This window comes from Myotis daubentonii, chromosome 14 (assembly GCF_963259705.1).
Source record: "Myotis daubentonii chromosome 14, mMyoDau2.1, whole genome shotgun sequence".
Lineage (NCBI taxonomy): Eukaryota > Metazoa > Chordata > Mammalia > Chiroptera > Vespertilionidae > Myotis > Myotis daubentonii.
Window position 1 is genome coordinate 47,285,170 of NC_081853.1, and position 13,810 is coordinate 47,298,979.

The 13,810-nt window shown below is 46.1% G+C and overlaps 1 protein-coding gene across 1 annotated transcript in view; it reads right to left on the reverse strand.

The window, feature by feature from the left end:
• The window catches only part of GLB1 (galactosidase beta 1), a 71,270-nt gene that overhangs the window by 38,817 nt on the left and 18,643 nt on the right, over positions 1-13,810 (reverse strand). Inside the window, 6 exon segments of the mRNA XM_059664158.1 lie at positions 56-177; positions 1,405-1,463; positions 4,804-4,984; positions 8,612-8,706; positions 11,292-11,352; positions 11,921-12,071. Of these exon segments, the coding sequence (XP_059520141.1) occupies positions 56-177; positions 1,405-1,463; positions 4,804-4,984; positions 8,612-8,706; positions 11,292-11,352; positions 11,921-12,071 (669 nt within the window).

A 13,810-nucleotide genomic window follows, 5' to 3' on the forward strand; every position in this document is an offset into this window, starting at 1 on the left:
GGGGGGGGACGGGCGGGGGGTGGGGACACCCTTCCCTCCAGAAATGAACACTCACAAGTTCACATTCGCCCCTCGGGCAAGTATATCCTGGAGGGAGGATGCTACCACTTCAGTCTTGACTGTTGAGTGAGGTTGGCCCCAGTGGTCTAACCAGCCAGTATAGAATTCAGAATTGATCTAAAAAGAGAAAGGGAGATGGAGGTTAGGCTAGAGCAGTGATGGCGAACCTTTTGAGCTCGGCATGCCAGCATTTTGAAAAACCCTAACTTAACTCTGGTGCCGTGTCACATATAGAAATTTTTTGATATTTGCAACCATAGTAAAGCAAAGATTCATATTTTTGATATTTGTTTTATATATTTAAATGCCATTTAACAAAGAAAAATCAACCAAAAAAATGAGTTCGCGTGTCACCTCTGACACGCGTATCATAGGTTCGCCATCACTGGGCTAGAGTCATGACCATCAAATTCTGGGGCTATTGCCCTGTAACTATTGCTCTAGGGTCCCCACTGAGGGACAGGTGGAAAAGGGAGTTGACATTCACTGCTTAACCTAGAAAACAGCATTGCCCAAACTCAGAACTTAGGCACTGATGAAATAGTATGCCTGAAAAGTTAGATAACTGCATCAAAATTTTATTAACCCATCCCCCAGTTTAAATACAGTAGGAAAGTTTATTGGGCAAAAGAATTGGATGGGAAATATTGTTATAATCAGCTCCAAATGGCCCCTTCGCTTTTTAGATCTCAGGTTGACTTAAAGTGAGGTCAACTTGTCCAAGCATTCTGCAAAGCAGGCCCCAAGCCCTCATGCTTCTCCTGGGCATTACCCTGCCAAGCCCTTGGTCTAGAGAAGGGAAAAGAAATCTGGACATGTTCTGAGGCCTCCTCATCTCAGGAAGTAGCTCCACCCAAAGTCTGTGAGTGCAGGTTCTGCCCTGCTCGCTAAGCAGAGGCCAGTTTCAGAAAAGGCTGTTTGTACCACAGTCTGAACACAGGTGGGAACACAGACCTAAACTCAGATCCTGGCTCTGCCACTCTCCAGCTGTACAACCCTGGGCAAGTCACATGTTCTGTGAGCCTCATTGAAAAGGGAGACAATAATACTACCCAGGAGAGTTGCCATGAGGACACGTGAGGTGAAGTTGGCAAGAACACGGAGCCCAGTGTATGGCAAGACATTTGCATTAGTCCCCATCTGTTCCACTCCAGGGCAGGGCCTCAGTTCAAGCAGAAGCATTGCTGCTGCTGTCACTCATGTGTCCAGTGGGCTGTGTCCCCACAATCCCAGAGCCAGAAGAACCACGGGTCTGCTCCCCCCATCTACTGCATGTAACCTCCTCTCAACAACTGTAATGAAGTTGGTACAAGCAGTCTCTCCACATTCACCCCCAATTCTTACCAAGGGTCCTTTGGGTTCATACTTCCTCTGGATTAGGAAAGCTTTTGTGATGTTGGCACCTGAACATGACCAGAGAGAGAAGAAAGGTCAGTCATGGGAATGACAAGAAGTTAGATAAAGAGCCCTAGGAAGGATTTGGATCTGAGGTTCCAGAGCTTCTCAACACTCCCATGGGCCTGGAAGACCTGCAAGCTAGCTTTAGGCTGCACTCAGACCAATGGATGTGTGGGGACCACAAAACGTTGCTTCCCCTCTGAACCAGTTCCCCATGGCCTTTCCTGACTGCACTGCCTGGGGAGTTCAAGTCACAGGCTTGACTTCTCCATCTGTCTTTCCCCACAGCCAGGGCATATCTTACGGGATTCTCTCTTCACATAGACATCTGGTTGACCCAGATGCTCCCCACAGGATGGGTCTGCTCTAAAGATACTTCCTCTACAGCAGCAGTCACCAACCAGTGGTCCGCAGACCACTCGTGGTCCGTGAGGTCCAAAAGGTTGGCGACCGCTTCTCTACAGTGCCACACACAATACCAGTGACACAAATATTTGCCAATTAATTAACGAATCAAAGGGATGAATGTGGTCTAATTGTGTCTATCCCTAAATAATGGAATATCCTCTGAATTTTAATTTGAACATCACCAGCCACTTGCTCTCCATCTTTCCTTCTAAATATTCCTTAGGATGCCTGTGTCTTGTCCTCCCATGTCTTCACTTCTCCCTTCCTCCTCTAAAAGGAGAAAGAATTCCACAGAGAGGTCATGGTTGCCTTACATCAGTGAAAGAATGAGCATGGATAGTGTCTCTCCAACCAGAACAGAGGACACCCTGGTCCCAAACTATGACCCAGTGCCCACAGCAGGTGTCCCAGAGTGGAAGTGACACCAGCCAAGACCTCCACATGACCCCTTGCTCTCGAATGGTCTCTGTAAGGCCAGGTTTCAGAAGAGAATGTGCTGATCAAGAAAGATCACTTACGTATCGCTGTAAATTTCTCACTATGAAGCAACAGGTGGGGTTCAGATCTTTTGTTTCTCTTCTCATGAGCCTCCTCCCAGGACCTGACCCTCAGCCAATGCCCCACTTCCACACAAATGAATGAAGTTGCCATGAGCCCACCTGCCCCAGGTACACTGGCCTTGCAATGGTCTGTCCTTCAACCCACAGTAGCAATCGTGCTGTCATCCCACCTACAAATAACGCTTACAACACACTCGTGATAATCTTCCATTTTTTCCTCCCAACAGAAGTCTATGCTTTTTCATCACTGTAATGGGAGGTGTGCCAGAGAAGGAGGAAACCAGCATGCCACTTCCTGTGCAGTTCTTTGCAGATGAGTTATCATCAGTTGCTCTGAGCAGTGTAGCAGTTTCTAGAAACACGCAATTCACTTAAAGCCTGCTCTTTTATTGTTTTGGTAATATAGAAGAATCTCTTTAAAAACGCAATTACACCTAACCAGTGTTGCTCAGTGGATAGAGGGTCAGCCAGTGCACCGAAGGGTCTCAGGTTTGATTCCTGATTAAGGGCTCGTGTCTGGGTTGCAGGTTTGATCCCCAGCACTGGCTGTGGTGCGTATGGGAGGCAACCAATTGATGTGACTCTCTCACATCAATGTTTCTCTCTCCCCCTCCTCCCTTCCACTCTATCTAAAAATCAGTGGGAAAAATATCCTTGGGTGAGGATTAATAAAAAAATTATTTTAATATAATGACACCTTCTTTGGTGAAGGCAAGTATTGGACATGCAACATGCATGGAGTGTCTTACTCCTTGGACAGAAGAACAGTGAGGTCTCTATGCCACTTGAAGAACTGGTCTTTTGGGGGGTAGGGGTGGGGGTAATAACTTTTTATTTTAAAATAACTGCAAACTTAGAGTAAGGTTGTAAGAATAGTACCAAAAACAGATATTCCCTTCACCCAGATTCTCTAATTGTTAACATTTTACCACATTTACTTTGTCAATTTATTTCTCATGTAAAAATATACATATTTTGCCCTGGCGTGGCTCAGTTGGCTGACTGTTTTCCCATGCACTGAGAGGTCTACAGTTTGATTCCAGGTCAGGGCACATGCCTGGGTTGTGGGCTCCATCCCCAGTAGGAGGTGTGCAGAAGACAACTGATCAATGTTTCTCTCTCTCTCTCTCTCTTTCCCTCCCTCCCACCCTTCCTCTCTCCTAAAAAAAAAAAAAATCAATTAAAATATTTAAAAAATAAATGATACATATTTTAAAAATTCATTTGAGAATAAATTGCAGACATGATGGCCCTTTACCCCTAAATACTTCACTGTGCTTTTCCTAAGAGCAAGGGCATTTTTTAAATAAACACAATACAAATATTAAAAATCAGGAAATTAACATGGATACAATACTACAATCTAATCTATGTATAATCTAATCACATTCAATGGTCATAATAACGTTCTTCATAGCAAAAACTAAAGAGAAGAAGAAAAGTTCAGTCCAGGATCCTTTGTACCATGTCCCCTACAAAAGCTGCTCTCAACCTAAATGAAGATTCTTTCGTTACAGCCAGAGGTATATTATATCCAGATGCATCCTAGCCACACTGCCCCTGAACTTTCATTTGTGGAACCTCTGCAGCTTACAAGGCACTCATGAGTCAGGTAAGACGAGTTTTGTAGCATCCACCAAACCACCTCCGGCCCATGACTGTTCATGGGGTTATGAGTTACGCAGAAGGTAATGAAAGTTACTTTCCACACTCCAGGGCTGACAGGCCAACATACCAGCCAGTGGCTGACCTCAGAGTTCACTGTGGCCACAACAGAGCCCAGAGCATCCAGCCACAACTGGGGGGACAGAGAGAGCAGAGAAGAGCAGTGTGTCCCAGTCGGAACCTGAACAGCTACTGCCTCAGGGTGGAGCTTCTCCCAGATGGAACAGCTGCTGGGCCAGCCAGCGCCTGGGAGGACAGTGCTCCAGGTTCCAGGCTAGGCCTGCCAGCGCTGCAAACGGAGGTCCTGTCCTAAAGACCGAATCAACCGAAAGAAAATAGTCTTGGCGCCCAGCCAGTGTGGTTGAGCACTGAACTATGAACCCGGTCATGGTTCGATTCCTGGTTGGGGGACATGCCCAAGTTGAGGGCTCGATCCCCAGTAGGGAGTGTGCAGGAGGCAGCTGATCAATGATTCTCTCTCATCATTGATGTTTCTATCTCTCTCTCCCTTCCTCTCTCTAAAATCAATAAAAATATGTTTTACAAAAGAAATGAAATAATCTTAACAACTCGATAAAGGGAAATGTGAGGAATCTCGTTCAATAGGCCCCTGCCGCTCAGCACAACAGCCGCCCAGAGCCATCAGCTGGGTCAAAAGCCCAAGCCTGCGTGCATGGCCTCAGCTTGGTTTTCTGTTGCTACAAACACCAACCTGGTCCGAAGTCCACGGTGGCATACAGCCCCTGCAGCGCCCCACACTGCATAAGTTTCTCCATTTCGCCATCGGTGGTGAACAGAACCACGTCATTACCCAGGTGGTAGTGGAAACGCTTCTGCAGGAAACGCAGGTAGTCATAGTCACAGGAAAAGTAGCTGCCATATTCATTTTCAACCTGCAAATTAAAAAAGAGGAGGGTGAAAAGAAACCAGAGATCCCAGTGAAGTCATTCTAATGCCACAAATATCCCCTACACTCAGTCCTCAAAAATCATTTTTTAAAAAATATATTTTTATTGATTTCAGAGAGGAAGGGAGAGATAGAAACATCAATGATGAGAATCATTGATCTGCTGCCTCCTGCACGCCTCTACTGGGAATTGGGATTGAGGTTGCATTCCAGGCATGTGACCTCCTGGTTCATAGGTCAATGCTCAACTACTAAGCCACACTGATCAAGCTCAAAAATTCATTTTCCAAAAAGCAACTCAGCATAAAAACGTACCCTGCCCAGGAATAAGAAAAAGAAAACAGAAATCACAATGCTAGTTTTTGGATTGTAGTGATGTTCTATACCAGTGATGGCGAACCTTTTGAGCTCAGTGTGTCAGCATTTTGAAAAACCCTAACTTAACTCTGGTGCCATGTCACATATAGAAATTTTTTTATATTTGCAACCATAGTAAAACAAAGACTTATATTTTTGATATTTATTTTATATATTTAAATGCCATTTAACAAAGAAAAATCAACCAAAAAAATGAGTTCGCCTGTCATAAGTTCACCATCACTGTTCTATACTATTGTAGATAATCCTATATAATAAAAGGCTAATATGCAAATTGACCAAACGGCAGAACAACCGGTCACTATGATGCGCACTGACCACCGGGGGCAGATGCTCAATGCAGGAGCTGCCCCCTGGTGGTCAGTGTGCTCCCACAGGGGGAATGCCACTCAGCCAGAAGCCCTGAGCCAGGCTCACAGCTGGCAAGTGCAGCAGCGGGGGTGGGAGCCTCTCCTGCCTCCACGGCATTGCTAAGGATGTCTGACTGACGACTTAAGCCTGTTCCCCACCTAAGCCATCAGTCAGACATCCCCTGAGGGCTCCTGGACTGTGAGAGGATGCAGGCCAGGCTGAGGAACCCCCACCCCAGTGCACGAATTTCATGCACCGGGCCTCTAGTTATAGATAATACTCAACTCTGCTATTGTAGTGCATAACCAGCCATAGACACTCTATGAATGAATAGGCATGGCTGTGTTCCAATGGACTTTTATTTACAAAAACAAGCAGCAGGCCAGTTGGCTCATGGGCCGCCATCTGCAGATCCTAGTTTTAGAGTAACTGTGTCATCCTGTAAGCTCCTTAGTGAGGCAACAAGGCACCACGGACCTTTAAAGTGGTTGATCTTCCACGGCAACAAGTAGGAACAGGGCTATTAATTACCTCATGATGACTACTCCATACACTGGATGAAGCAAAGTTGTGGGTGGAAGGTCCTGCCCTAATTATTGTCACCTGGGATATTAACAGGTGTTTGTGGCTTTCCTTATTTTAGGTGTGGTCTTGGTACGAACTGCGATAAACATCCACATGTGAATCCAGTTCAGATGGTGAGGTTCAGAGAGTATCTGCACCTATGGCTGAATCATAAGGATGAGTCAAGGTCCAGGCTGGGCTTCCTGCAGCTGTCAGACAATGGTGTTGAGGGCCCTAACCACCTGCAGGCAGGGATCTGAGTCCTCTGGTAGGAATCATTTTGTCCCGCCTGCAGACACAGCTCCTTGGTGGCCTCTTCAGACTCTCGGGGCACCGAGAGAAAGTGCCAGCTTTGTGAACTGAGTGAATCATCCCTACGGCCCTTGGCCTCAATTAAGGCAGAGATAGAAATCAGCTTTCATAGAAACTTCCACAGTGAAACCCTGGCTACTGAGGCTAGCTCGCTCCTTCCTTCCTTCCTTCCTTTCTTCCTTCCTTCCATCCTTCCCTCCCTCCCTCCCTCCTTCCTTTTATGCTGCAAAAAGCTTTATTGTTTCCATTTGGTCCAATGCATGGGAGAGAGCTTCAGGGCGGTTCAAAGACTGGCTAGTAGGGCGTGGCTCAGTGGTTGAGTTTAGGGCAGATGCCCATGTTGCAGGCTTGATCCTCAGTGTGGGGTGTGCAGGAGGCAGCCAATCAATGATTCTCTCTCATCATTGATGTTTCTATCATTCTCTCTCTCTCTCCCTTCCTCTCTGATATCAATAATATATATATTTTTAAAGGAAAACAAAAAAGAATGGCTAGTATTTCAGGGGGAGGCAAAAGCCAGACACCAGGGGAATGCAGAGGGGCCCCTCAAAGGCCTGTGGGCTCCGAAGGCTCATAGTCATGATGGAGGGTGAGTCTCTTGAAGAGATGCTTGCCCAGCCCAGCCTGGGGGCCGGCCAGCCTGTGGAGGTGAGTCAGGTGTCGCCCATTTCCTTGATGAGTTTCACCTCCTCACCCCGGAAGTGGTTCTCCAGGAAGTCACGGAGATGAGGGTCTGTGCGGGTGGAACCCAGGGCCTGCAGCTCCACAAGGGTCTGGTTTAGGTTCCTCTCCAGTTCGGGGCTGCTTCCATGGCATCTTGAGTTTTGCCTACTCATCTTGGGAAGCTTTCAGTGCATCCAGGAAGAGAATGCGGCCCCCGCGCTGGTTTTGCGTCGTTAGGAGGCGCTGGGAGTCCTCACGCTTCTTCTCCAACTCTCGGAAGAAGTGGCCCACGCCCTGGAGGGCCACATCCCAGCGGTGGAACTAGAAGCCCAGAGAGAGGTAGGTGCGGAGGCCCGCAGATGCAGGCTGGCCAGGCGTTGGCCGCAGCCTCCATCTCGGTGGAATAATTTTGATGAATTTGGGAGCTCATGGTTGTTCGGCAATAAGGAGTTAAGGTAGAAAACAACAGGGGTGTTGGCTGGTCTCAGAGGTGGTTCTGAAGGTGTGACTGGATAAGATGCTGGAGAGTGGCCGGAGGCTGGAAGAAGGGGTGCCCCTGGGTCTGGGGCGTCCAAACACTGTTGAAGCAAGAGACAGATCCGGGACCGCCAAGGGCACTGTCACCAGCTTCTTTCTTATCTAGCCCAGCCGCTTCTATTAGATTCCAGAACCACTGGGTAGGCGTGAGGTGTGAATACACGCCGGATGTGACCTCCTGACGGCCAGGCAGAGGTATGGGCAGTGGGAGAGACTAGAGATACACCTGGGCAGGGATGAAGGTCACTAAACTTCCTCAAATGCTTCATAAATGGAGGTGCTAGCGGGGTGGCATTGGCCAGGTCACTTAATCTCTTTGAAAGTCTTCATTTAAAAGAGACAGTTGACCTAGCCGGTTTGGCTCAGATAGAGTGTCAGCCTGCAGACTGAAGGGTCCCGGATTCAATTTCGGTTAAGGGCACATGCCAAGTTGTGGGCTCGATCACCAGTAGGGGGCATGCAGGAGGCAGCCAGTCAATGATTCTCTCTCATCATTGATGTTTCTATCTCTTTCTCCCTCTCCCTTCCTTTCTGAAATCAATAAAAACATATTAAAAAAAAATAAAAGAGACGGTGGCTAGAATAATTGAATAGCATTGGCAGGACATCCAGGACAGAGTCTGTTACATAGCAGGCATTCAAAAAAGGTAATACCTCCCCCAGATGCAATTTAAATCAAAGCACCATCTATGGCATTGCCTCTCAGAGAAACAGACTTATGAAGCTCAGGCCTGCATCCCTCCTATAAATACTGTGACTGGATGGAAGCCTTCGTGTCCCGCCAGCCCATGCTCATCTCCATGGTTACCTGCACCGTTATAATCGGTCCTCCATTCTGATAGAGAAGAGGCTTCATCTTGGGCAGAATGACACCCAACCACGTGTCCACAGCTGCCAGGTAGTCTGGAACACAAGACAGGTTTAACACCATCACGCACCTTTTAGCACAAATAGACACAACACAGCCTTATTACTCTGGGGCTGCCAGCAGAGATCAGAATATGCTGGATTCAACAATTACCTGCTGAAACGGGGCAGCAACATGCCCCAAGAGTCAGATGAAAGTTGTCTTGCAAGGGGCCATTTCCTCAGCTGAGCTCCCAGTGGACAAGGACCAGTATGCCTGGTATCTGCCACTGTAGGTAGGACAGAAAGCCTGGAGGCATCCTGCCAGTGTGTGTTAAGTGGAGAAAAGAGTGACTGAGCCCTGGCTGGTGTTGCTCAGTGGTTAGAGTGTTGCTCTGCAGACTGGAGGGAGAGTCAAGGGCACATACCTGGGTTGCAGGTTTGATCCCTGGCCCCGGTTGGGGTGCTTGCAGGAGGCTACCAATCGACGTGTCTCTCTCACATCGATAGTTCTCTCTTTACTCTCTCTGTCTCTCTCTCACCCCCTCTCACCTTCTCCCCTCTCCCATTCTCTCTAAAAATAAATGGGAAAAAACATCTGGTGAGGATCAACAACAAACAACAAAAAAGAAAAGAGTGGCTGAATGGTGTCTCCTCCTCTGTCACAGTAGGGTTTTTTTTCTTTGTACAATTAAGCTCCAATGAATTATAAAGGGTGTCCCAAAATTCACGCAAGAAGTAAATTTGATAGAAAACACAAGTTTATAATTAAACATTGTAAATTTTTTATTGATTCCTAAAGTATACAGTATAGGGTTATGTATGGAATAGGATATCGAGTAAACGGCCTCCACGGCTTTGCTGGCACATACGCATAATCTGGGCGGCAATTCTGATCACCAAAATGGGAAATTACACGACCAGAAAATGACTCATGCAGTAATTGAATTGTTTCTTGGGCTGTATGGCATGTGGCACCATCTTGTTGAAATCACATGTCGTCCACATCCATATCTTGCAATTTAGGCACAAAAAGCTGGATTATCATGTCGCGATAGCGAGCACCATTAACAGTTACTGCCTGAGCAGCCGCATTTTCGAAGAGGAATGGTCCGATGATGCTTCCAGCCCAAAATCCGCACCAAACAGTGACATGTTGTGGATGCATTTGTTTCTTTTTTTTAATGATTTTTTAAAAAATTCTTTATTAAGGTATTACAAATGTGTCCTTAACCCCCCCATTAACCCCCCCCCCCCCCATGTTCTCATCCCCTTGTTGTCCGTGTCCATTGGTTTGGCTTATATGCATGCATACAGTCCTTCAGTTGATCTCTTCTCCTTACCCCCTCCCTCCCCTACTTTCCCTCTGGGGATTGATAGTCTGATTGCTGTTTCTCTGTCTTTGGGTCTGTCCCTGTTCATCAGTCTATGTTGTTCTCTATAATCCACAAATGAGTGAGATCATGTGGTATTTATCTTTCTCTGACTGGCGTATTTCACTTAGCATAATGCTCTCCAGTTCCATCCATGCTGTTGCAAAAGGCAAGAGTTCCTTCTTTTTTACCGCAGCATAGTATGATGCATTTGTTTCTCAACAATCACTTGTGGATTTTCTGAACCCCAAATGTGACAATTTTGTCGATTAACCAAGCCATCAGGATGAAAATGAGCCTCATCGAAATTCAGCCACATTTATGCAAAACGGTCATGGAAAATTTCAACAAAAGAGTGCGTATGTGCCAGCAAAGCCATGGAGGCCATTTACCCGATATGCTATTCCATACATAACCCTATACTGTATACTTTATGAATCAATAAAAAATTTACAATGTTTAATTATAAACCCATGTTTTCTATCAAAATTACTTCTTGCGTGAATTTTGGGACACCCTTTATATTTACCTTGTCTGATGGGAATAATATAAAGTTGCTGGCCATGTTGCCGGATTAAATGAGATAATACATATGAAAACACTAATCATATACTAAGGGTGCAAAATGTGAGGGGAATACACTTAGAAGGAAATGTGCCCACAGCATCACGCACTGGCCTTTTCCACAGTAAACTTAATCGGTGTTAGCTGCTTTTATGACCACCTTCACCACCACCGCCACCACCAAGAGAAACTGAAGTCGTCAGAAGATAGAAATGCAGTGAATCAGGGCTTACAGCTAAAATGATATCTAGTGGTTTAAAAAGTCAAGAACAAAGACCTATCATTTACATCTGCGAACGGAGATAAAGGGATAGAAAGCATCTTAGCTACCGAGGAATCCAGTGACACCTTTCCAGCTACTGCGCCTGCCATGGGGATTAGCTAGAAGCTAGATGCTACCCCCGGCCCTGCAATATTCTAAGAATGTAGGAGGGGAAAGCATCGAAGTCACTCGGTCAACCGCAAATAGGGCCCATTGCCAATTCAAAGAGTTATCAGTTTGTCAGCAAGATCTGGTCAAGTTCAAGAAAGCCTATTTCCTACACGTGCAGTGCCTGGCGTTCTGCAGTGGATAACGATAAACACTTTCACTAAACTTTCAGAAGTGTCTGCACAGAAGTCCCCCAGCCTTCAAAATACCTGATTCTCACGATATAAGTTGTCTACGCGTTCGTAAGTTCTCTCAAGGCATCTGCCACAACTTACCTGGATCAGACGAACGAAGAACAATATTTTCCTTCTCTAAGAGCCACGCAGGTAATCCTCCCTAGGGAAGGAAAGCAAAACATAAATAAATAAATAAACCAATGTCAGGTCCATTTCGTGAAAGGCACCCAGGGGAGATAGAAATTACTGCTAGCAGTGAGGGAAGAAAGGTTCCATGGAGAAGGGGTATTTTGAGTTGGGCTTTCTAATCTGAAAACTTTCAGGGAACGTAGAAATTGTAACGTGGTAAAAAATAAGATCACTCTTTATGAATACAAATGGTTTGAGAATCAAAGCCTTAGCTATAGATTAACTCCACTTAGCTTCCCAGCTAGCCTGTGGGGTAGACAGAGCCCCCACCATTACCTGCTTTTTTTCAGATGAGGAAACTGAGCTATGTGAGTGACCACCAAGAGGAGGACCCACACCTCTGACCCTTACCTGTTCCCCTCTGCTTAGGCATCCTAAGGGAAAAGACACCCTTGTGGCTACAGTCACAGGCTCCATGTTATCTGGAACTAGAGACTTACTTAAACTGCTTGAACTCCCTTTCCCCTGGCTCCCTGCCTGCCAGCCCAGCCGGGTCACAGACAGCAGGCAAGGCAGAGCCCAGCCCTCGCCACACTCACCATCTCCCACTCCGCACAGATGTAGGGTCCAGGCCTCAGGATAACCAGCAGCCCCAGCTCGTGCGCCAGCTGAATAAAATGCTCCACGTCATGCTCCTCGGAAAACTGGTACTGTCCTGGCTGGGGCTCGTGGAAGTTCCAGGGCACGTAGCTGCCAAGACACACACAGCCCCTTCCTGGAAACGGCTCAGAAACCCAGAAGTCCTGCGTGAATTTCTGCAGAGCTATCAACTTGCAGGACGCACAGACCTCTCCCTTAGGCAGCCTCTCGGGAAACAGGCCTTGTTTCGAGTTTTCACAGTGGCTACCCAAGCGAATCAAACGTGTGTGTGGGGGGGGAACACTTTCACGTTTGTGACCCACAAAGAGTGTCCATTCCTATTTACTGTTTGACTTTAAGAAAGATACGGAATTATATGAACACGAATTATTGATATGTAAAAGTTACATATACCTGTGAAAAGCTTAGGAAAAATGAAAATATCTGTGCTAAAGTAATAACATATACATACATACACACACACACACACACATATATATATATCCCCACTTAATGATGGGGATAGGTTCTGAGAAATGTGTCATTAGGCAATTTTGTCGTTGTGCAAACATCATAGAGTGCACTTATAAACCTGGATGGTCTAGCCTACTGCTCCTAGGCAACAAGCCTGTACAGCAAAACCACGTGTAATTAAATCAAGCAGGAGAGAACATGAAGCAATCAAGAAACACGGTAGCCCTAGCCAGTTTGGATCAGTGGATAGAGTGTCGGCCTAGGACTGAAGAGTCCTGGGTTCGAATCTGATCAAGGGCGCATGCCGGGGTTTGGGGCTCGATCATCAGTAGGGGGCATGCAGGAGGCAGATGATCAACAATTCTCTCTCATCATTGATGTTTCTCTCTCTCTCTCTCCCTTCCTCTCTGAAATCAATAAAAACATATTTTTTTAAAAAAAGATAGAGCCGTAACCGGTTTGGCTCAGTGGATAGAGCGTCGGCCTGCGGACTGAAAGGTCCCAGGTTCGATTCTGGTCAAGGGCATGTACCTTGGTTGCGGGCACATCTCCAGTGGGAGGTGTGCAGGAGGCAGCTGATCGATGTTTCTCTCTCATCGATGTTTCTAGCTCTCTATCTCTCTCCCTTCCTCTCTGTAAAAAATCAATAAAATATACATTAAAAAAAAAAGATAGAGACACTGTAAACACGAGATGGATGAGGCTGGAGTAACATGGCATACTGTTTTAGAGCAAACTTTTTTTTTATAAAGTAGAAATAGTACACCCTAAGATAACACTAAAAAGTATAGTGTAGTAAATACATTAACCAGTAACATGGTCACTTGCTATTGCTATCAAGCATTAGGTACTGTACATACTAGTAATTGTATGTGCTACACTTCCGACTGGCAGCACAACAGGTATATTCACACCAGCATAACCACAAACACACGAGGAATGTGTTGCACTTCAATGTTGCAATGGCTGTGACGGCCGTGGGTGACAGAAATTGTATAGTTATATCTTATGGGACCGCTATCATACAGGAGGTTTGTCTTTGACTGAAACGTCATCATGCATGACTACACGTATTTTTTGAAAAGTACTTTTTAATAAAAATGAAAAAAGCTTCAACCCCTTTGTCCTCCTGACGGAAGACTTTGTCAGGAACACGACGCAGGAGATAAAAATGACAAAAGTCCCTACCGGCATCCCTGACTGCCTACAGCATGGAATATAAATTTAAATACGAAGCCACCCATGGACACCACAGAGGTCTCTCTGATGACACTGGCTGTGTCCTTCATTTTAAATTTTTAATATTGTTATTGATTTTAGAGAGGAAGGGAGAGGGAGAGAGAGATCAAAACATCAATGATGAGAGAGGATCATTG